General features: G+C 40.6%; 1 protein-coding gene across 1 annotated transcript in view; it reads right to left on the reverse strand.

Annotated features, from left to right (window-relative positions):
* The window catches only part of PRKCA (protein kinase C alpha), a 419289-nt gene that overhangs the window by 393794 nt on the left and 1850 nt on the right, over positions 1–23645 (reverse strand). The window contains exon 2 of the mRNA XM_066235888.1: positions 21582–21613. Coding sequence (XP_066091985.1) covers positions 21582–21613 — 32 coding nt within the window. The remainder of the gene's footprint in view (positions 1–21581; positions 21614–23645) is intronic.

The following is a 23645-nucleotide window of genomic DNA, read 5'->3' on the forward strand; positions in this document are numbered from 1 at the left end:
CTGAGTCAATGCTTTAAGTTTAAAATAAATCATGAAAAGCATTAGCATTGCACCTCTCATTCTCATAGTAACTGAAAACTGAATCAGCCCAGAGGCTCGCTCAGGACTGACCCTCCGCTCTCCAGTACCTGACCTTCATTCTGGATTACCCTTCCACAGCATTTCATTAGGTCCTATTCAGGCCGCCAAGGCAAGTACTAAGCACACCACCTATTTCAACTCCCATCCAATAACTCAATTTTATAAAATGCAATCTTGCAAGTTAATTTTCACCACACGATCACAGACTTGGCTCAACACCAGTAGGTATTAATGAAGAACAACAACAAAAAAAGGAAAAAATAAGGACGATGCATCTCTCAGCCTTATCCCTAATCTCAAATTTGGACCTAAATAATAATGAAGAATCAGTCCTGCCTGCTTCTGAACTATTTAAAATGCAGGATCATTTGACTTTTAATGGCACATGTGGTATGGAGAGAAAATGAAATCAAAACAGAAAAATGAAGTTTTCCATGTTAATGAGTCACTCAGATCAAAGTAACTACTTGAAACTTAAGTGACAAAAATCACTTTAGTGATCAAATGTACTTGGCATGTGAAAGAATTAGATTTACTCAAAAGAAGATTTCAAAGTTATTATCAAATGACTCACAAGTATTTTAGAATCCACCTATAAAATAATACACATCCTCACACAACTTTTTATAATTACAACTGCATTTTTAAAAGAAACTATTGGAGTGACATCAGAGAAATGGTGCCGTGAGGGACACTCCTGATCTCTCCCCTTGAAATTTCAACAAATTCAACAACTAAACACAGAGAAAAAACCTCTGTGTTTTTCAGGAGCACCTGAAATATACACACACTGGACAAAGGTATGACTGGGCGAAAAGGTGGCTGAATATATAATCCACTTTGAAGGAAATAAGATGGAGAACAGGGTATTTCGCTTTCCTCACTGATCTGAGGAAGGGGCGCTTTCATCTGGAGCACAGTGAGGTAGAGTCTGAGGGGGAAGGAGCTGAGTTAGGATAGGTGCTCAAACACAAGAAAGAACTCACCAGCTCTGCCTGAGATCATAGACGCAAGGCGCGCACACAGGCGGCAGGCTCCACCTAAAATTCCCAGTGCACAGTGCCCGTGTGAGCCGGTGGCAGCACCTTTGTGCATTCCCAGCTCCATGATCACCGGTGGTGTGCGAGTGGCTCCACCTAGCATCACCAGTGTGGCCGTATGTACAGGCTGGAGGCTTAGCCCAAGATTATCGGCAATAGGCACCAGCTAGGCTGTTGTCAGCATCTTTGTGTGTTCCCGGCTCCATGATCACCAGCGAGGGGTGCGCTCACAGGCCAAAATCCTTGGCCTGACACTACTGTGGCTGGGCACCTTTGTGGGTCAATGCAGGCTTCTGAGTGCATTCCCAGCTTTGACTGAGATCACAGGCGCTTGGGCACCTGAGTGGGTGGGTGCAGGCCTCTGTGTGCATTGCTGGAGTCGTGGGAGCTGGACACACACATGGCTTACTGCAGGCTACCAAACAATGCACAAGAGAAGCCTGTGGAGCAGGGTTCCCCAAACTATGGCCCGTGGGCCGCATGCAGCCCCTGAGGCCATTTATTCAGCCCCCGCCGCACTTCCGGAAGGGGCACCTCTTTCATTGGTGGTCAGTGAGAGGAGCATAGTTCTCATTGAAATACTGGTCAGTATGTTGATTTAAATTTACTTGTTCTTTATTTTAAATATTGGATTTGTTCCTGTTTTGTTTTTTTACTTTAAAATAAGATATGTGCAGTGTGAATAGGGATTTGTTCATAGTTTTTTTTATAGTCCGGCCCTCCAACGATCTGAGGGACTTTGAACTGGCCTCCTGTGTAAAAAGTTTGGGGACCCCTGCTGTGGGGAGTAGACCCACCAAGTGCTGAGGCATGCTAGACCTGCCCTCAGACTCATAGAAAGGCATTTGATCTGCAATCGGCTCCCAGCCCTACCTGCTCTTGCTGGTGGCTTTGGTTGCTACTGCTTTACCCAGAACTGTGCTTTGAATGTACTAGAGGAAAGACCTGGCTGCTCTTAGAATCTCTTGCCCTGCAGACAGTGGCTAGGGCGAACCTCACAACTAAGTCCCCAGGCTGCTAGCTCAGGTGGGAGGGAAGTGGGGAGAGGCACCTGAAACTGCCATTATTAGAGGTTTAAAACCCTAAGAAGCCCCACCTGCCAAGGAGACTGAGGCCCAGCCTATGTCATAACCATAGCGACACACCAGCAGACCTCTGCTCAAGAGCCCCACAGGGGCAAAACTTGTACTACAGTACCACCTAACAGAAGAAAAGAAAGAAAGAAGTCACCTCTCAAAATCAGAAAAAAATTACATTTTTATTACATCTTTTTTTATTTTGTTCATTTTATCTTCTTTCCTTTTTCCTTTTTCCTTTTCCTTTTGAACTTCATTATCCATAGCTGTTACATTTTTCATTCTTGTTTTTTGTGAGGGTTTCATTTCAGAAACCTTTACTTTATTTTTTTCTCTTTTTTTTGTTTTGTTGTTTTGTTCTTTTTCTCTCTTCTCTCTTCCCATTTCTTCTCCTTTCTCTTTTTTCTCATTTGATCATTTATCATCAAATTATTATATTTTGGATTCATATTTTTCTCTGTGGCATTTTGTTTTTTACTTCATTTTTTCTCTTTTGTCATTTTTCCTCAGTTCCTGCTCCTTGTTATCTGTAGTTTTTGTTCCACTTATCATTATACAATTTTCATTTTTCACTATATTTTTCAATTTTTATTTTATTTTTTAATTATCTCTTATTAGTGTTATTAACAATACCACTCTCAAATGCCATTAAGGAAAAAGAAATCAAATATCATGGATACAAAAGAGAGATGTAGCTCAGCCAGATGATGAAAAATCTCTAGAAAAAATTTTTAATTACTTGAAAACCATGGAGTTAAATGACAGAATTCAAGATTGAAATCCTAAAAATACTCAATGAAATACAAGAAAGCTCAAAAAGGCAATTTAGAGAGCTCAAAAAACAATTTAATGAAAAGAATACTTCAAGGAAATTGAAAGTATATAAAGGAATCAAACAGAGATGAAAAACTCAATGCATGAACCTCAAAATGAGGTAACAAGCTTAGCTAATAGAACAGACCAGATAGAGGAGAGAATTAGTGACAGAGAAGACAGGCAACTAGAGATACTACAGAGAGTGGAGAGGAGAGACTCACAAATTTAAAAAAAATGAGAAAGCCCTATAGGAATTGTCTGATTCCATCAGAAAGAGCAACATAAGAATAATGGGTATATCAAGAGGAGAAGAGAGAGAAAAAGGAATGGAGAACATATTCAAACAAATAATCGATAAGAACTTCCCAAGCCTGTGGAAAGAGTTAAGAGCCTCAAATCCAAGAAGCAAACAGAACACCTAGTTACCTTAACCCAAACAGATCTACTCCAAGGCACATCATAATGAAATTATCACAAATCAATGACAAAGAAAAAATCCTCAAGACAGCCAGGAAAAGAATACAACATATATAGGAAGACCCATTAGGCTATCACCAGATTTCTCAGCAGAAACTCTACAAGCCAGAAAAGAGTGGATCCCAATTTTTAAGAACTGAAAGAGAGGAATTTCCAGCTAAGAATACTATATCCATCAAAGCTATTCTTCAAATATGAAGGGGAAATAAAAACAATCACAGATATAGAGAAGATGAGGGAATTTATCACCAGAAAACCCACACTTCAGGGAATACTAAAGGGGGGTATCTGACCAAATATAAAGAACAAAACAAGAAAATCACAAGTAAAAGCTTCAACAAGATCAAAATAAAAACAAGAATAATCTGTGACAACAAAAACAAAAAACGGGAGAGGACAAAGATTAGCAGTAGTAAAGAAAGATGGAGTACAGAAGCACTCATGAGATAATGTACTACAGTGAATATGTATATATTCTTTTAATTACCTAATGGTCCCTGAAAAAACCATTACAGAAACACATGGCTTAAAAAAGAAAAAAACGGAGGAAAGAAGTATAGAATACAACCAAACAAAAATAAATGACAAGAAAACAAAAGAGAAAAACCAAACAAGAAACAGAGATATCAGAAAGCAATATATAAAATGGCAATAGGAAACCCTCAAGTGTCAATAATTACATTAAATGTAAATGGATTGAACTCACCAATAAAAAGACACAGAGTAGCAAAGTGGATCAAAACAGAAAATCCAACTGTATGCTGCCTTTAAGAAACACATCTAAACTACAAGGATAAAAACAGACTCAAAGTGAAAGGTTGGAAAACAATTCTCCAAGCAAATAATATCAAAGAAAAGCAGGTGTAGCCATACTCATATCTAACAATACTGACTACAAGACAGCAAAGGTAATCAGAGACAAAGATAGTCATTTTATAATGATAAAGGGGACACTAAATCAAGAAGACATAGCACTTCTTAATATATATGCACCAAACCAAGGAGCACCAAAGTATATAAGACATCTACTAACTGATCTAAAAATAAAAACTGACTAAAATACAATCATACTTGGAGACCTCAATACACTGCTGACGGCTCTAGATAGTTCTTCCAAACAGAAAAGCAATAAAAAAATATTGGCCTTAAATTAAACACTAGAACAATTGGATATGATAGACATCTACAGGACATTTCATCCCAACATGTCAGAGTATACATTAATTCTCCAGTGTACATGGAACAGTCTCAAGAATTGACCATATGTTGAGCCACAAAAATAACATCAACAAATTCAGAAAGATTGAAATTATACCAAGCATATTCTCTGACCATAAAGCTTTGAAACTAGAATTCAACTGCAAAAAATAAGTAAACAAACCCACAAAATGTGGAAATTAAACAACATACTTCTAAAAAATGACTGGTTCAAAGAAGAAATAAAACCAGAGATCAAAAGATATATACAGACAAATGAAAATGACAACACTACATAGAGACTTTCTGGAATACAGAAAAAGCAGTAATAAGAGGCAAGTTCATATCACTACAGGCTTATGAACAGACAAGAGAGAATCCAAGTAAACCACTTAACTTCACATCTTAGGGAACTAGAAAAAGAAGAACAAAGACAACCCAAAACCATCAGAAGAAAAAAAATAAATGAAATAGAGAACAGAAAAACTATAGAAAAAAATTATAAAACAAGGAGCTGGTTCTTTGAAATAATCAACAAAATTGACAAACCCTTGGCAAGACTCACTAAGGAAAAAAGAGAAAGGACTCATATAAACAAAATCCAAAATGAAAGAGAAATTACCACAGATATCATAGATATACAAAGAATTACCGTAGAATACTATGAAAAACTATATGCCACCAAATTTAACAATCTATTGATAGAAGAAATGGATAAATTCCTAGAACAATACTATCTTACTAGACTGAGTCATGAAGAGTAGATAGCCTAAACAGACCCATAAGCAGGGAGGAAATAGAAACAACTACCAAAAAACTCCCAAAAAATAAAAAAGTCCAGGGCCAGAGGGCTATACTAGTGAATTCTATCAAACATTCAAAGATTTGGTTCCCATTCTACTCAAAGTCTTCCAAAAAAACTGAAGAAGAAGCAATACTTCCAAACACATTTTATGAGTCCAACATAACCCTCATACCAAAACCTGGTAAGGACAATACAAAAAAAGAAAACTACAAACCAATATCTCTAATGAATACAGATGCAAAAATCCTAAACAAAATACTAGCAAATTGAATATAACACATTAAAAAAGTAATTCATCATGATCAAGTGGGATTCATCCCAGAATCACAAGGATGGTTCAACATACGTAAAAGAGTTAACGTAATACACCATATCCAAAAAACAAAACAAAACAAAACAAAGAACAAAAACCACATGATCCTATCAATAGATGCAGAAAAGGCATTCAATAAAGTACAACATCCTTTTATGTTTAAAAAACTCAACAAAATGGGTATAGAGGAAAATATCTCAACATAATAAAGACCATTTATGACTAACTATCAACCAAAACATCATATTAAAAGGCAAAAAACTGAAAACTTTTCCTCCAAAATCAGGGACAAGGCTACCCACTCTCTCCACTCCAATTCAACGTCGTGCTGGAAGTTCTACCCAGAGCAACCAGACAAGAGAAAGAAATAAAAGGCATTCATATTGGGAAAGAAGAAGTAAAGGTTTCACTTTTTGCAGATGATATGATCCTGTACATAGAAAACCTCAAAGACTCCACAGAAAGACTATTAGAAATAATAAACCAATACAGTTAAGATTTTGTATCACAGTATACAAAATTAATATACAGAAGTCTATTGCTTTCTAATATGCCAACAATGAAACTTCAAAAAATGAACTCAAAAAAATAATTCCTTTTATGGTTGCAACAAAAATAAAATAAAATACCTAGGAATAAACATAACAAAGAATGTAAAGGACCTATATAATGAAAACTACAAATCCTTGTTAAAGGAAATTGAAAAAGACACAATGAAATGAAAAAATATTTCTTGTTCTTGGATAGGAAGAACAAATATAGTTCAAATGACCATATTACCCAAAGCAACATACAAATTTAATGCCAGTCCCATCAAAATTCTAATGTCATTTTTTTAAAGAAATGGAACAAAACATCATCACGTTTATATGGAACTATAAAAAATCCCAAATAGCCAAAGTAATCCTAAGGGGAAAAAACGAAGCTGGAGGAATTACAATACCTGACTTCAAATTATAATATAGAGCCACGACAATCAAAACAGCGTGGTATTGGCAGAAAAATAGACAAACCAATGGAACAGAGAGCCCAGAAATAAAACACATATATGATCAAATCATCTTTGATAAAGGAACCAAAAACACATAGTGAAGAAAAGAAAGTCTCTTCAATAATTGGTGCTGGGGAAACGAGAGCCACAGATAAAAGAATGAAACCTGACTACAGTTTGTCTCCTTGTACTAAAATTAATTCAAAATGGACTAAAGACCTAAATATAAGATCTGAAACAAATTACATAGAAGAAAACAGAGGTACTAAACTCATGGACCTTGGCCATAAAGAACATTTTATGAATTTGATCCCAAAGGCAAGGGAAGTGAAAGCAAAGATAAATGAATGGGACTACATACATCAGGCTAAGAAGCTTTTGCACAGCAAAAGAAACTGACAACAAAACAGACAGCCAACTAAATGGGAGATGATATTTTCAAACAACAGCACAGATAAGGGCCTAATATCCAAAATATACAAAGAACTCACAAAACTCAACAACAAACAAGCAAACAAGCCAATAAAAAAATGGGAAGAGGACATGAACAGACACTTCTCCCAAGAAGAAATACAAATGGCCAACAGATGTATGAAAAGATGTTCATCTTCACTAGCTATTAGAGAAATGCAAATCAAAACTACAATGAGATACCACCTCACACCTGTTAGATTAGCTATTATTAACAAGACAGGTAATAACAAGTGTTGGAGAGGCTGCGGAGATAAAGGAACCGTCATTCACTGTTGGTGGGAATGTAAAGTAGTACAACCACTATGGAAGAAAGTATGGTGGTTCCTCAAAAAATTAAGAATAAAACTACCATATGACCCAGTCCACTGGGTATATACCCCTCAAACTCAAAAACATTGGTTCGTAAAGACACATGCAGCCCCATGTTCATCGCAGCATTGTTCATGGTGGCCAAGACATGGAAACAACCAAAAAGCCCTTCAACAGAAGATTGGATAAAGAAGATGTGGTACATATATACCATGGAATACTACTCAGTCATAAGAAATGACGACATAGGATCATTTACGACAACATGGATAGACCCTGATAACATTATACTGAAATAAGTATTCAATAAATCAGAAAAAACTAAGAACTGTATGATTCCATACGTAGGTGGGACACAAAATTGAGACTCACTGACCTAAGATAAGAGTGCAGTGGTTACCATGGGGAGGAGAAGGAGGGGTGGGAGGAGGGGCATAAAGAAAACCAAATAAAAGGTGACAGAGGACAATCTGACTTTGGGTGATGGCATACAACATAATCAAATGTCAAAATGATCTGGGGATGTTTTCTCTAAATCTATGTGCTCTAGCCTGACCAGGTGGTGGTGCAGTGGATAGAGTGTCAGACTGGGATACGGAGGACCCAGGTTCGAGACCCCAAGGTTGCCACCTTGAGCGCAGGCTCATCTGGTTTGAGCAAAGCTCACCAGCTTGGACACAAGGTCACTGGCTTGAGCAAGGGGTTACTCGGTCTGCTGTAGCCCCACGGTCAAGGCACATATGAGAAAGCAATCAATGAACAACTAAGGCGTTGCAATGCAGTACTAATGATTGATGCTTCTCATCTCTCTCCGTTCCTGTCTGTCTGTCCCTGTCTATCCCTCTCTCTGACTCTGTCTCTGTAAAAAAAATATAAATAAATAAATAAATCCATGTGCTCTAGTCTAGTTGATCAATGTCACCCTGTTAAAATTATCTAAATAAAATTTTTTAAAAAAAGCTTTTGTTTAGAATATAAGAAAATATGATTCAAACTACTTTCTATATTGTAATGGCTAGGAATTAAGTTGCAACATCTAGATTTTTTTTATTGAGTTATCTCCCACTTCCACGTTTTAGGATAGTTATAGTTACATGCACACTCGCTTAAGCTCATTTACTGCCACTTAACTCCAAGACACATCCCAAAGGAAGCCAATGAAAACCTTTGCAAGTGTGAGCCTAACTTTCTTAAATCAGTAAGAGTTTTATGAATGACAACAAACAGTATCACAAATCATTCTTTATTTTAAAAAAAATAAAACCGAGGAAAGAAAAAACAAACGAAAATATGAGAAAAAGGGACTGACTACTTAGGTGTACAGCTTCAGATACTAAAACCTACTGCGATTAAACGCCCAAGATCTGCCTGGTCTCAAAGCCAGAACTGCTTCTCAGGGCCCAGCACTCGCCCCCCGCAGAGCAGGGTCAGTAATGCCAGTGTCACCAACGGGTGGCATATTGGTAAGTACATGTCAGCATGGTACCCACATTGTGTGAATTTTTATTTTGCAAATCTGAAATCCAGATGAGTATCTATTTATGCTCCAATCCGGGGTGCTCTGCAGCACCCCCTCACTGTCCTTTATAAAGGTCTCTGGCTGGGGTTCCAACACATTCTCTTGAGCTGAGCCCCACAGAGAAGGAAGGAATAAGTATTGATAATGAACCAGAAATTCAGACAGAACAGGTCAGCACGCAGTTTTTCAAATAGAAAGTGTTTGTTTTATATATGTACATGTTTTATTTCTTTACCACTTCGCTTATTAATGCATATGAACATATCTAAAGTAAGTTGGTACATCTGTCACCTCCACTCAATCTCCATTACGTAAGACCCTGGACTTCCAACATGATGCTGTAATCAATAGTAACAGCTTGGTAATAGTAGAGACCCTTGAAATAGTATCCAAGCAGCACTCTTTCTAAAACAAGAAGTTACTTTCCAAGCTTCGACACAATATATCTTTCATGGAGATACAAGCTTTATAATCTTCTATAATTGTAACATTTTCTGAATAGGAAGCATAGCATACAAATAAAAAGATAGAAATGGAAATAGTGTTAGTGCAGAAGAACCAATACATGGGGAAAAGCAAGATGTACTCCACATTTCTCCAATTTTCTTCCGTTTGGTGTTCAGCACTGACACCTGAACTAGTCAGGCCTCCCTCCTAGTCTGTGCGGCTCCCTGAATATACAAGTCACTTTCATCTCTCTCTTTCTTTGCTCATGTTATTTCCTTACAACAGAACATCTTCCTGCATCTCTCCAAAGGAAATGCTATGCAAAATCAAAGCTACCTCCAAATGAGCCCAGGAAATATCCTCCTCCTCCTCACATGCTTCAACATTATTTCATTCAGACTTATAATGCAATGAGTAATGTTTCCATCTAAGCTCCCTGACACCAGACTGTCCCATGCCCTGTAGTGTCTGGTATAATGCATATACAGTGAAGGTCTCTAGGTCTGATATAAAGTCCCATGACAGGTATTAGTGCTACTGAGGCCCTGGCCGGTTGGCTCAGTGGTAGAGCGTCAGCCTGGCATGCAGGGGTCCTGGGTTCGATTCCCGGCCAGGGCACACAGGAGAAGCGCCCATCTGCTTCTCCACCCCTCCCCCTCTCCTTCCTCTCTGTCTCTCTCTTCCCCTCCCGCAGCTGAGGCTCCACTGGAGCAAATATGGCCCGGGCGCTGGGGATGGCTCCTTGGCCTCTGCCCCAGGCACTGGAGTGGCTCTGGTCGCAACAGAGCGACGCCCTGGAGGGGCAGAGGCGTCTGGTGGGCGTGCCGGGTGGATCCCGGTCAGGCGCATGCGGGAGTCTGTCTGACTGTCTCTCCCCGTTTCCAGCTTCAGAAAAATACAAAAAAAAAAAAAGAGTGCTACTGAGTTGAACAACTCTTCCTCCTTCCACACCTCCACAATCAAGCTAGTGCTGGAGTTCAAGTCTGACACAAGGGGAACTATGAAGCAACAGAGAGAGCACTTGGGTTAACAGCCTGGAGTCTGGACCCATACTGCCTGGGTTTGGATCCCAGCTCTGCCATTTTCTATTGTGTGAACTTGGGAAGGATACTAAACTGCTGTGTTTCTCAGTGCCTATTTCCTCATCTGTAAAAAAGGGATAACACTGCTTACCCTTTTCAGAATTATGAGGGTCAAATGTGTTCATAAAAAGTGGTTAAAAGAGTGTCAAAGAGTAAGCCCATGGGTGACGTTTAGTGCTTCAAGTATAGGAAATGACCTAAATCAGATTTTGTGCACTGCCGTACTGGAGCTAGCGTACACATCCCTAAAACAGTCATGTCTGCCCGCAGGATAACTGACAATGAGAGGAGTTAGATCACCCCCAAAACAGAATTTTGCTCTCAGAATTCAGCTGTTACCTGGACTCTCCTCTTATTCCATTTCTCATACAAGTCTGTCCAACTGGAAGCTAAACACCTTCACATCCCATATTCTAACATTATTTATCTAACTGCCTATTGACATCACCCCAAATGATATAGATGGAACCTGTATTTTCAAAAATGCCAAAACTAGAGGCACTGGAGGAAAAAACACACAGCAAGCAGAAGCATGAAAGATGAGCTTTCCTCAAGCTAATCTTACTTTGTGAACTCCCTCTTAAATAATTCTTATCTTGCGCTGACAATTAATCAAATCATTTCCCTCCATCCCATTTTTTTGATAGAAATCTATTTCCAGAAACCATTTTCCACTTTGTATAATTTAATAGAGGGTTTTTTTTAATGTAGCCTTAGTAATTTCAATTAGATTTGACTGTTACTACTGTGCTAATACTGAGATATTCATGCATCAGGTTCAAGTCTAACATGAGGTTTCAAAGCTTGGTCGAAAACAAGACCTTAGCGTGCGGAGGACCCGGGTTCGATTCCTGGCCAGGGCACATAGGAGAAGCGCCCATTTGCTTCTCCACCCCTCCGCCGCGCTTTCCTCTCTGTCTCTCTCTTCCCCTCCCGCAGCCAAGGCTCCATTGGAGCAAAGATGGCCCGGGCGCTGGGCATGGCTCTGTGGCCTCTGCCTCAGGCGCTAGAGTGGCTCTGGTCGCAATATGGCGACGCCCAGGATGGGCAGAGCATCGCCCCCTGGGGGGCAGAGCACCGCCCCTGGTGGGCGTGCTGGGTGGATCCCGGTCGGGCGCATGCGGGAGTCTGTCTGACTGTCTCTCCCTGTTTCCAGCTTCAGAAAAATGAAAAAAAAAAAAAAAAAGAAAACAAGACCTGAAATAAAGGGTTTGTCATGGAAATTGTGACAGACAGCTGAGGATGGTGAAGCCTAATTCTCTGTCACCAAGAAATGTTTCATGTTTCCCTTAACAACATCATTCTTTCCTCTCTTAATAGAAATCCAGGCTTTGTAAGTACCCAGAGTTTCCATTTGGCTCTGAAATAAATGTTTTCTGCGTAACTGTTCAAATCTGAATGCATGCCCCACCCCATCAGCCTGGCAAATTCTTCAGTGCTCTTGTTTCAAAGCATGAGGTAATAACCCATGCTTAATGGGGTGCTTTGGGAATGAAAGTATACACAATGTAAAAGCTCCTTGCCTAACCTGTGGTGGCACAGTGGATAAAGCGTCAACCTGGAAACACTGAGGTTGCCGGTTCAAAACCCTGGCTTGCCTGGTCAAGGCACATATGGGAGTTGATGCTTCCTGCTCCTCCCCCTTCTTTCTCTCTCTCTCTCTCTCTCAAATAAAAAAAAAAAAATTAAAAAGAAAAAAAAAAAGCTCCTAAAGGTCCAGCACACTGCACCGTTTAATTAATATTATTTTGTCTTTCCTTTCAATGGAATAACACCTTTCTTTATTAATTTCTAAAGAAAGAGGACAGAGAGAGAGAGAGAAGGGTGGAGGAGCAGGAAGCATCAACTCTCGTATGAGCCTTGACCAGGCAAGCCCGAGGGTATAGAACCAGCGACCTCAGCGTTCCAGGTCAACGCTTTATCCACTGCGCCACCACAGGTCAGGCTGGAATAAAACCTTTCAGGTGCTTGTAATTCAGGTATAACCCCTCTCCGGTGTCTCTACTGCTCTCACCCATGCACAAAAACTTTTTGGGTACAAGTAGTTTAGGAGTACCAGAATCAGGGTTAAATAAAATGGCAAGCTGTAAGTAATTCGAGGAAAACAAAAGAAGCCCTGGCCGGGTAGCTCAGTTAATTAGAGCACTGTCCCACTAGGCCAAGGTCGTGGGTTCACTCACCAGTCAGGGCACATACAAGAATCAACTAACAAATACACTGAAGAAGTGGAACAACAAATCAGTGTTTCTCTCTCTCCCCCCTTCCTCTCCAAGATCAATAGATTTAACACAAAAAAAGAATACTAGTATCAATCAAGTTGAGCTACTACTACCTCTGGTTTCAGCTATGAGCAATCTCATAGTAAAACAGAACATTTTACTGACTGTACAAATACATCTCCTGGGGCCGCTTTTAATTTTTCCCCTGCACCCAGGACATCCTCTCCACCTCAACCAACAGCCCCCACTGCAGTCCATAACATGTTCATTTTATTGTGGTCGTAAGATTCCTTTCTGATGTTTAGGTACCTACTAAAGACAGAAGGATACCACACACAGTGGTATATTCCTACAGTACTGATTTTGTAGGTTTAGCATTACACCTAACTTACTGAAGACACAAAATTCTCCGCTCCGTGCTTTGAATAAGTAAGTAGGCTTAGCAACAGAAAGTACTTTTTCTTAAAGTCATCTCAAGATGGCTAGTTGACATAACTTTGGATTATAAACTAGATTTAAAAAAAAAAAAATAGTACGCAGGCAGAAGTCACCAAGATCCTTCTGGTTATGGACATTCATATCAGACTCTCCTAATATTTACATAGTGTCTACTGAGTGCCAGGCACTGCACTAAACACTGGAGATGGAGGGAGAAGCCTCAGGCCTTGCTGTCAAGGCTGACTGGGGGACAGACAAGGAAAGATGCTGGGCAAGGGTCCTGCGACCAGGAGGGCAGGAGGACAGTCACGGCTGGACTACGACCCACAGGTGAGACAGGCATTATATCCGGGCAAAAAGAGGTGGGGAAGGAACTCAAGAAAGAAAACACTTTCTGGGAAACTACAACGTACTCCAAAGGACGGAGACGAGGGGAAGAAGGAGAGCATCCTGAGATGAGTCTGGAAGGCAAGGCAGCAGGGTTCCAGAGAAAGACTGCACCTGACAGGGAAGCTCGGAAATTAACGCTGTCTTTGACATCGGAATACTCTGAAGAAAGGCCAACAAGCACGCTAAGGGGTAACGTGCCTAAAAATGTTAACTTGAGTAACACTATCTAGGAATGTGAAACACTCAGAGGGCAGTAAAATCATTTCATCAAACAAATTTAAAAAAAGGAAACTTCAATGTCAGCTTCATCCTTAAAAATAAATGCTAGGTTTCTACTGCCAAGTAGGAAGGATAACCACTCATCCAACTACAGCATCAGCTGCTGGCGGGAATGTGGTGAATCAAACAAACAAAAAACACACTGCCTAACTAGGCAGTGGCACAGTGGACAGAGCACCAGCCTGAGATCCTGATGACACAGGTTTGAAACCCCGAGGTCATCGGCTTGAGCATGGACTCATCTGGCTTGATTACAGGCTCACAAGCTTGAGCACAGGGTCGCTGGTTTGATCAAGGGGTCACTCGCTCTGCTGGAGCCCCCACCCCCTGTCAAGGCACATAGGAGAAAGCAAGCAATGAACAACTAAGGTGCCACAACAAAGAATTAATGTTTCTCTCTCCCTTCCTATTTGTCTGTCTCTCGCTCTCTCACAAAAGAAAACACAAAACTCTTTCACTTATGTGCCAAGTATGATTCCAAAGCTATTAGTCAGAAATCATTTCAGGATAAGTATATAGTACCAAATGGGAAGACCTAACACTAGTTTTGTCCACATGCCCCTATTTCTAACAACTATTAATGTATCTTAGAGGAGAAAATAAAAAATACTGAAAAGAAAAGCAATTTGAACTACCCACCTCCACTGCACTATTCCATATTTTAGGCATTACAGACAATTTCATCTTCAAAGCTGAAATAACGCTGTCATCTGACCTCAGTGCAAAACTACCCGGTTTTAAATTATACTCACTCTTTCGTGAGCCTTTTTGGAACTCTATAAATAACCCCAAAGGCTCATCTATAGTTAGTGTAGACTCTGAGTTGGGATAACAAATGAAAAGCAGTGTGCCAAAAGGCTGATCCCTGTGATGAAGATGAAGGATGGAAAGGTCTAACCTCAGGTGGGAACTAGACTTATCAAGGGGTCTCTGTAAATTACATAAATGTCTAACCATTATGCAGTATGCCTAAAATACAAAATATTGAATGTCAATGGTAATTGAAAGGAAAAAAATCCTGGCATCAACTCTGAAAATCAGCGGCCTACGACAGTTTAGGGGTCGCTGACCCCACACACAGGGAGGATAAGTACTCTATGAAAGGAAGCCACCTTCCTGTTCTGCCCAACTCGGACCTTTGCCCCCTTCTATCTCCCACCATTTGCTGTTCGCACTTCTTGGCTCTCCGACCCTGCAGACTGATGAGAAGAACTAGACATCCTCTTCTGAGATGCTCCCAATGCAATCCCCATTCTGTTAAATTGGCCTGGTTTTCTGGAATTCCGCAGCTCATGCAGCCAAGAAAGACTCATTCTTTTTTCTTCTTCCCTCAAACATCAAATTTCACTCTTACAGAAGGAATATAAACCACCCCACTGCTCAGGTGATCTGATGAAAATGCCTACCTGGAAGGAGATGTTCAAAAGGGAATGTCAAAAGAAGAAACGCACCCCCATGTTTACTGCAACATTGTTTACAATAGCCAAGATCTGGAGACAGCCCAAGTGTCTGTCAGTGGACGAGTGGATAAAGAAACTTGGTACATATACACAATGGAATACTATGGGACCATGAAAAAGAAGGAAATCTTACCTTTTGCAACAACATGGATGGACCTGGAAACTATTATGCTAAGTGAATAAGCCAGGCAGAGAAAGAAAAATATCATGTGACCTCACTCATTTGAGGAATCCAATGAACAATGTGAACTGAGGAACAGAATAGAGGCAGAGGAGGGATCAAAGGGACCAGAGGGAAAGTGGTCAGAGGGAAAAGGGATGAGAGGATGGGATCAGAGAAGAGAAAGAGATTGGTGAAATTATATATACATAATACAGCATTATAGAGAGCAGAACAACAAATCCTGGAGGGAAGGGGGGAGGGCGTTGGGGAGAGGGGAGGAAGGGGAATGTTGAGGGGAACATGGGGCTGGAGGAATGTATTTGGTGGGACACTTGAATCTATGTAAACACAATAAATTAAAATCAATAAAAAAAAGGAAATGTCATTAGCAAAGGGAAGCTGATTTTTAACCCTTCACTACTGAAACCCGCAGAGTTTCAGGGGACACACAGAATAGGCACAATATTTATGTTCTTAGCAGAAAAAGGGCTTGGAGATTCAAAAGTCTTCCCAGTAGCAGATTGAAAGCACACAAAAAATAATGCCCTGCTCTAATATCCCTGGTGTCCCTCATTCAGAGCCAACAGGCCCCAGTGGGATCAAGGGCCCTGGGAAGAATTCATTCTGATGCTGTCATTAAGGTATCCTGATCCAGAGCCTTCGTTAGCAGTACATTGTAACTTATGACATTACACAAAAGAGAAAGAATAGAAAAGAGGGAAAACGTGCCGAGGTGAACCAGATGTCACAGACCGGGAGTGGCTATTCCGCATGTCAAATAAGCAGGTCACACCTGGGGAGGCTGTTTCTATCCCTGTAACTAGAGAAGCACATGAGTCTTGCTCATTCTGAGGAGGAAGAAAGCAAGTTGGTTCACCCCCTTTTCCAGTCGTGAAAATAGCAGATGCGACTGGTTGGGCCCAACTGCCCCAGCCGACGAGAATCTTGGAGCAGCTCAACAGGTCCTTCTGCTCTGTGATGACTGCTTTTGGAAGCAGCCAGCAAGACAGAAACCCTGACCAGAGACAAACCTCCCAGGTTTGAATCTCAGACTCATCAGTGATCAAGCCAGCCAGGCCCACTTCTTGTTCTCCCTTCTCCTTTCTCTGAAAACACCCAGGGGCAAGGACCAGGTAGCCTCAGAGAAACCAAGTAAGCACGAGGCAGAGGAAGCCAACCAACAATGTTATGCCAAACAGAAAATCAAAAAGCCAATGCGAGTCACATCATTTCAAGGGTTATTTCAGATCTACAAAGGGAAAGCCGCTTTCATCTCTAAGAACCTTAAGCAAGATGTTCCATGGCTTCTAAATCTGCACCATCTTTCTTCTCCCCAGTGGTTCAGGCCCTTGGTTCTGCTGAATCAGACAGCAAATTATAACAACAGGATCCTCCTGTGTCACCTGCCCTAGTAATATGTTTCAAAGTGAAACTGGGACTAACCCCATCAATCTCTTTAGTAAAAGTTCCCTGCTTCCATTTATGCTGTATCTTAGAGCATAAGGGAGGACATGGGAAAGAAACTTACATGCTTCTTGTGCATGCCTGTAAAACAAAATGCTTTCTAAATGCCACAGATGACAAACCCAGCCTTAAGAACCAAAAATCACTTATTTCTTTAGTCTTTCAATCCTTAACGTTTACTAAGTAAAATGACAGTGACTATTTTAGATTGGAAGCTGTCTTACTATATGAATGTGACTCATTTAGAGCATATGTACCTTTATTTTAAAAGTATATCCTTAGCCCTGGCCGGTTGGCTCAGTGGTAGAGCGTCAGCCTGGCATGCAGGAGTCCTGGGTTCGATTCCCGGCCAGGGCACACAGAAGTGTCCATCTGCTTCTCCACCCCTCCCCCTCTCCTTTCTTTTTGTCTCTCTCTTCCCCTCCCGCAGCCAAGGCTCCATTGGAGCAAAGTTGGCCCAGGTGCTGAGGATGGCTCTGTGGCCTCTGCCTCAGGCGCTAGAATGGCTCTGGTTGCAACAGAGCAGCGCCCCAGATGGGTACAGCGTCGTCCCCTGGTGGGCATGCCGGGTGGATCCCAGTCAGGCGCATGCGGGAGTCTGACTGCCTCCCCGTTTCCAACTTCAGAAAAATAAAAATAATAAATCCTTAGCTACAGATTGTTTATGTACTAACAAAAGCAACACAACGTACTAAGAGCTAGAAGATGCTGCCTCCATCAGGTGAGATAACTGAGGGATCAGGAATACCAAAAGCAGTCTCCAACTAACTCCAGCTGCCATTTCCAGAGGGTGTGTCGCCAAAGGCAAGGATGAGAATGAGTTTTCCTCCTGAATAAGAATGCGACAATGCGACTATCAAACAGAATCAAGAGGGAAAGTTTAAAGTGAGAAAACATACTAACATGGTCAGATGTTATGAAAATTAATTTCAAGCAGAGCACCAAAATGGGAAACATTGGGTAAAGATGTTTGTGAAATTAAAAAGCACTCACTATCCTGAGCTGACATAGCTTTAAGTTTCAACAAACAATAAGATAATGGACTAGCCCTGGCCGGTTGGCTCAGTGGTAGAGCGTCAGCCTGGCGTGCAGGAGTCCCAGGTTCGATTCCCAGCCAGGGCACACAGGAGAAGCACCCATCTACTTCTCCACTCCTCCCCCTCCCCTTCCTCTCTGTCTCTCTCTTCCCCTCCCACAGCCAAGGCTCCACTGGAGCAAAGTTGGCCCGGCGCTGAGGATGGCTCTATGGCCTCTGCCTCAGGTGCTAGAATGGCTCTGGTTGCAACAGAGCAACGCCCCAGATGGGCAGAGCATCGACCCCTGGTGGGCATGCCGGGTAGATCCCGGTCGGACGCATGCGGGAGTCTGTCTGACTGCCTCCCCGTTTCCAGCTTCAGAAAAATGAAAAAAAAAAAATTGTAACAAGCAGATACCATGTTACAAATAGATTTATATTTGAAATGGTTTCCATGAAATAAAATTTGTAAATTCAGCTGGGGAACTCGGTAAAGAGATCTGACATTTAATTATTCACCAAAGCAAAGAACAGTGCATAAAGTTAAGTACACAGTCACTGCTCTAATTTGTCTCATTTGTAAACCCCAAATTCAAACAACAGGTAAAGTAAGGCAATTCACAGGACAAATACAAATGGCTATAACATGCTTGAAAACATGCTCAACCTCACCCAGGAGATGATATTAAAAAAATGGGGGGAGGGCCTTTTCACCTACCAGAGCAAAAAACATAAAAGACTGATATTAGCTAAAACCAATAAGAGTGAAGGAAAAAGGGTAATTCTCATAGATTAATACTGAAAATGTAAATTGGAAACTACTTGGAGAGCAACTTAGCTGTACTCATTAAAATTTAAAATGTATACACACACTCTTCTAGGTATCTATAGACTGTAGAAATACCTACACAAGTGTCCAAGGATATTGTCAACAGCAGTATTTGTACTAGTAAGAACTTAGAAACAATTAAAATATATACTTCAAGAGAAATGGATGAATAAATTTGATACATCCGCACATGCAACCACTAAATAGAGTAAGGTTAAACTGATGTTTTGACATAGAAGGATATCCACCATATACTTCTGAGTGAAAGAAATTAAGTTGCAAAATGATTAAAAGTTTGATCTCTTTTTAAAAACACTAAGTATGCATGCCTGAGTGAATAGATGTCTCAAATAGAAGTTATCACTGAGGGTGAAAAGGGAGAAGAGGATAGTTTTATGTTTATACAGTGTTCACAATTTCTGAGAGTATTACTTGTACAGTTTAGGTAAAAGGAAGTTATGCTGAGACTATGCTAATTCACTAAAAGTTCAACAGATGCTCTGTAAAGTTCCCCTGATAGCCTAATGATGCAGCGATTCTTTGATGTTTACCAACAAAATAGGCTCTCAAGAGCAGGTCCGAGAGGGACCAAGTTCATTATATGCAGAAAATTAGTTTTAAAAATAACATACCTCTTGATCTGTGGTGGCTTGGTGGCTAAAGTGTTGACCTGGAATGCTGAGGTCGCCGGTTCAAAACCCTGGGCTTGCCCAGTCAAGGCACATAATGGGAAGTTGATCCCCGCCCCCTGCCTCTCTCTTTCCCTGTCTCCTCTTCAAAAACAAAAAAATAACATACCCATTTTCTATGAGATATTTAGAAAATGTAGTAGACATTTTTTTCTATAAAGTTTCCATTGGTCCCCACCCAAACACAATACCAAAAAATGACAGATGTGAACCACATTAGCCCACAATCATTGGTTTACATCATTAAACTTCCTAATATCATGTTCAAGCACAGGCCCAAACATGACCTGCTAAGTTCAGGTCCACAGCTTTGAGAAATGGAAAGAGATACACCTTCATCTTTCATAAAGATACCAGTGATATACACCTTTCTCTTTATTCTTTTTTTAAAGGAATATTCCATGCTTTCCCAATGTAACTCAAAATGATTTATTCAATAGTGGTTTTAAGCACATTGTTAAAAAAGGTAAATTATACCATGAAAGACCTTCCTCTACAATGTTTAGAAAATGCACAGAGTGGGGCAAAGTAGGTTTATAGTTGTTTGCATGGAAAATACAATAATTGATAAGTAATACAAACTCACAACTGTAAACCTATTTTTGCCCCACCCTGTATATAAAAAACAAGTTCACAAATTTGCCAAAAGGTTTTAAAGGCAAACACCCTGGCTGGTTGGCTCAGTGGTAGAGCGTCGGCCTGGCGTGCAGAAGTCCCGGGTTCAATTCCCGGCGAGGGCACACAGGAGAAGCGCCCATCTGCTTCTCCACCCCTCCCCCTCTCCTTCCTCTCTGTCTCTCTCTTTCCCTCCCGCAGCCAAGGCTCCATTGGAGCAAAGATGGCCCGGGAGCCTTGGCCTCTGCCCCAGGCGCTAGAGTGGCTCTGGTCGCGGCAGAGCAATGCCCCAGAGGGGCAGAGCACCGCCCCCTGGTGGGCAGAGCGTCGCCCCCTGGTGGGCATGCCGGGTGGATCCCAGTTGGGCGCATGAGGGAGTCTGTCTGACTGTCTATCCCGGTTTCCAGCTTCAGAAAAATACAAAAAAATAAATAAATAAAATAAAATAAATAAAGGCAATCAACTTACTAGCACAAGTTACAAAAAGTACACATAGTCTTTCTTTCTTTCTCTCTCTCTCTCCCTAATGCACTTAATATTAAACAGTGCTAGAATAATATTTTCCAGGCTAGGATGTACTTTCCACTTGCCCTAATAATAAACCTATGCCCAGATGGGAAATGTAACCAGAACTAAGTAAATATAATATAGATGGTGAGCAGGAGAGCCAGAAGGCAGGCTAATAAACCTGGGATGCCTTCACAAACTATAAAATGTTAAAATAAAACAACTTTAAACAAATAGAATGAAGAGTATAAAAAGCTATATATTGAACACCGGTGAAATGCAACTACAAATCAGGGAAGAGACTGATTTCTCTCTGGATGAGATAGATAGTATCATTTGTTGCCACATATTGAAGCTGAGGGAAAAATGTGCCTCATGCAACAGCAAACAGTTATCATCATATCAGCAACCTGACTTTCAGTCGTGTAAACTTTGCTCTGGATGACAATGACTAAACAGATAACAAATGACTTACTAGATAACGTGTAGCCTAAAATTAGTTAGGAGTCCAACTCAATGCATGGATATGAGATGAACAAAAACAGAAGAAGACAAGAAAAGCCACATGATTACAAAGCAATTCCTTTTCTTTTTTTCTGAACACCCACACAAAGACTGCAGTTTCTGACAAGAATGTTCTTGGCAAAAGATAAAATTACGGGCAGGATTTTTCCCCCAATGAGAAAAAGGCAGCTCTATATGTAAATTACATAGGCATTACCACATGATATTTCTTTTAAGGTCCGAATTCACAGCCCTCATATTTTGAAAATACTTAAATAACTTTTTTTTGGATGACAAAGCAAAGAAGACTGGAAACACAGCTCCTGTTCGGAACGCTTATTTCACGTTGTATTTGAAAATAAAATCCAACGTGGTAGCTTACCTTGGCACTGGAAGCCTTGTTTCCCAAACCCCCTGAAAAACAAACAAGAATAAAATATCTTAACATATTTTGTGTTGGATGACATATTTTAAGCCAGTTATGTGACAAATCATTCTACAGAGTTAAAGGCATGTACATAAAACCCAGTGATCTGAGAGGGCAAACATGCCTAAATAGCTCAGAGTACTGTGCAAATTCAACTTGGAAAAAAACTATCTGGCCTCTAAAGGCTCACTGAACTATTTCAATGTATCAAAATTCTTCCCAAATTTTTACATTGTTATCAATGCTTAAGAACATACTTGTATATTCAAAGTGGTTGGCCACAGTATTCAAATAAAAGACCTTATGGTAAAAACAAATAAAACGTCAAAGTGGCTTAATTTGGTCCCTAAAGACCGATTTTAAAAATTGGGTTTTGTTTCTCCCTAACGATAGCTAAAAAAGCGGCTTCCTCATGAATTTAAAATATTTGTCTAGAAACTGCCAAACAGCTCCATTCTTAATGTTAAATTTTGGCTTAAAGGATCCAATTTAATGAAGTATTCCTATGGCTTGCATTTGAGATTATGATCTAATTTTTACTGAGAATCAGTAACATTTGAAACACATACAGAGGCTATATTATTCTTGCAAATTACTTAGAGAATTTACTCTAAGCAGAGAACCTTGACATGAGCATTGATTTCAAACACAATTCACACCAAGCTGAACTGCATTAATTTTTTTCAGAAGGTTATTAGTCATAATCTCTTGCTTTACTCAACTTTTTAAGTTTACAAAGCACTTCACATATTTTGATAATTAACTTTGTCATACATACACCCCCCCAAAAAAATACTTAACACCCAAACAGTTTTAATTAGTACTTTAATATTTAAATAAATCTCATAAATCAAGGACCCAGAGAAACAATAATGAAAGGACATGGAGAAGCTAAAACCACTGCTAGACAAGCCTGGTGAACATCTCCCTGGAACTTCCAAATGGAGGGAAGATGCTTTATAGTTAAGTGGAGAGATGTGTGGGGGTTACTCAGAGAGAAGATACGGTGACCTTTATTTTCCACTTCACCTTACACCTGATGTGGGGCATCAGGTCACCAGGGGCTAGGCCTTCAGGGCAACTGATAGTGGAAAGACATTAGCTAACCTGGGTATGTATGCTGCAGTTCTTTTTCTAGTTTACCTACTTCCTGCAAAAGTCATCAGCAATCTAACTCTTCCCTTTCAATGGGATTTCACAGTTGGCAGGTGAGGCTGAAGCTCCCCCCCCCAACCTCGGCCAAACTAAATGCAATATCCTCTTTGCCCTGATGCTCCAAGAACTTCTTTTAAATGGCCTTATCATAATTACCTACTCCTTCTGAGCACAATTGCCTCGTAGGCTGACTACACAATGAAAATCATTCATAGAAGTGGCTGTACTTTTCACGAATGAGTACTTTTGAGTTGATTTTGAAAAATGAAAAATGAAGCACTTTTGCACCAAGTTTGTGGGACTCTCCCTTGGAGATATTTCCCAGGTATGATGGATTTACATAAAGCCACCCATAAAAGAAAAATTAAGCATCACGTTTGTGGGATTCGCCCTTTAAGATGTTTTTCCCCAGGTGTGATGGACTCACAGAGCCACCCATACTTCTCCCTGGGGCCCGGACAAGATACATATAACACACAGCCTGCTGGTGGCAGGGTGCACTCTGGCACTGTAACCCCAGTGCAGATCTCATCCACCCCTCTGAGTGGTGAGAAATAAGGAACCCTAGCCACAGCTCTGACTTGAGGACCTTGGGAAGGTATCCATGCACAAGCCTAGAAAAGGCAGGGTGTCTGGCAACTGGGGGAGGGGGGGAACTACTGCTCCTCAGACTTCAGACCTAGAGTTCCCTTAATTACAGATTTCTAGACTTTTGGGGTTGGAGGGGGCAGAACCACTGATCTTCCCAGAATCAGCTAATAAGGCAGTAATTAACTTACACAAAATAAGGACATACAATTTCTCCTTGTTTTACAGGGCTCAGAGGCCCCTGAAGCCCATCCATTTATCAAATCCTCCCAAACC

Source organism: Saccopteryx bilineata, chromosome 6 (assembly GCF_036850765.1).
Source record: "Saccopteryx bilineata isolate mSacBil1 chromosome 6, mSacBil1_pri_phased_curated, whole genome shotgun sequence".
In the NCBI taxonomy this organism is placed as follows: Eukaryota; Metazoa; Chordata; class Mammalia; order Chiroptera; family Emballonuridae; genus Saccopteryx; species Saccopteryx bilineata.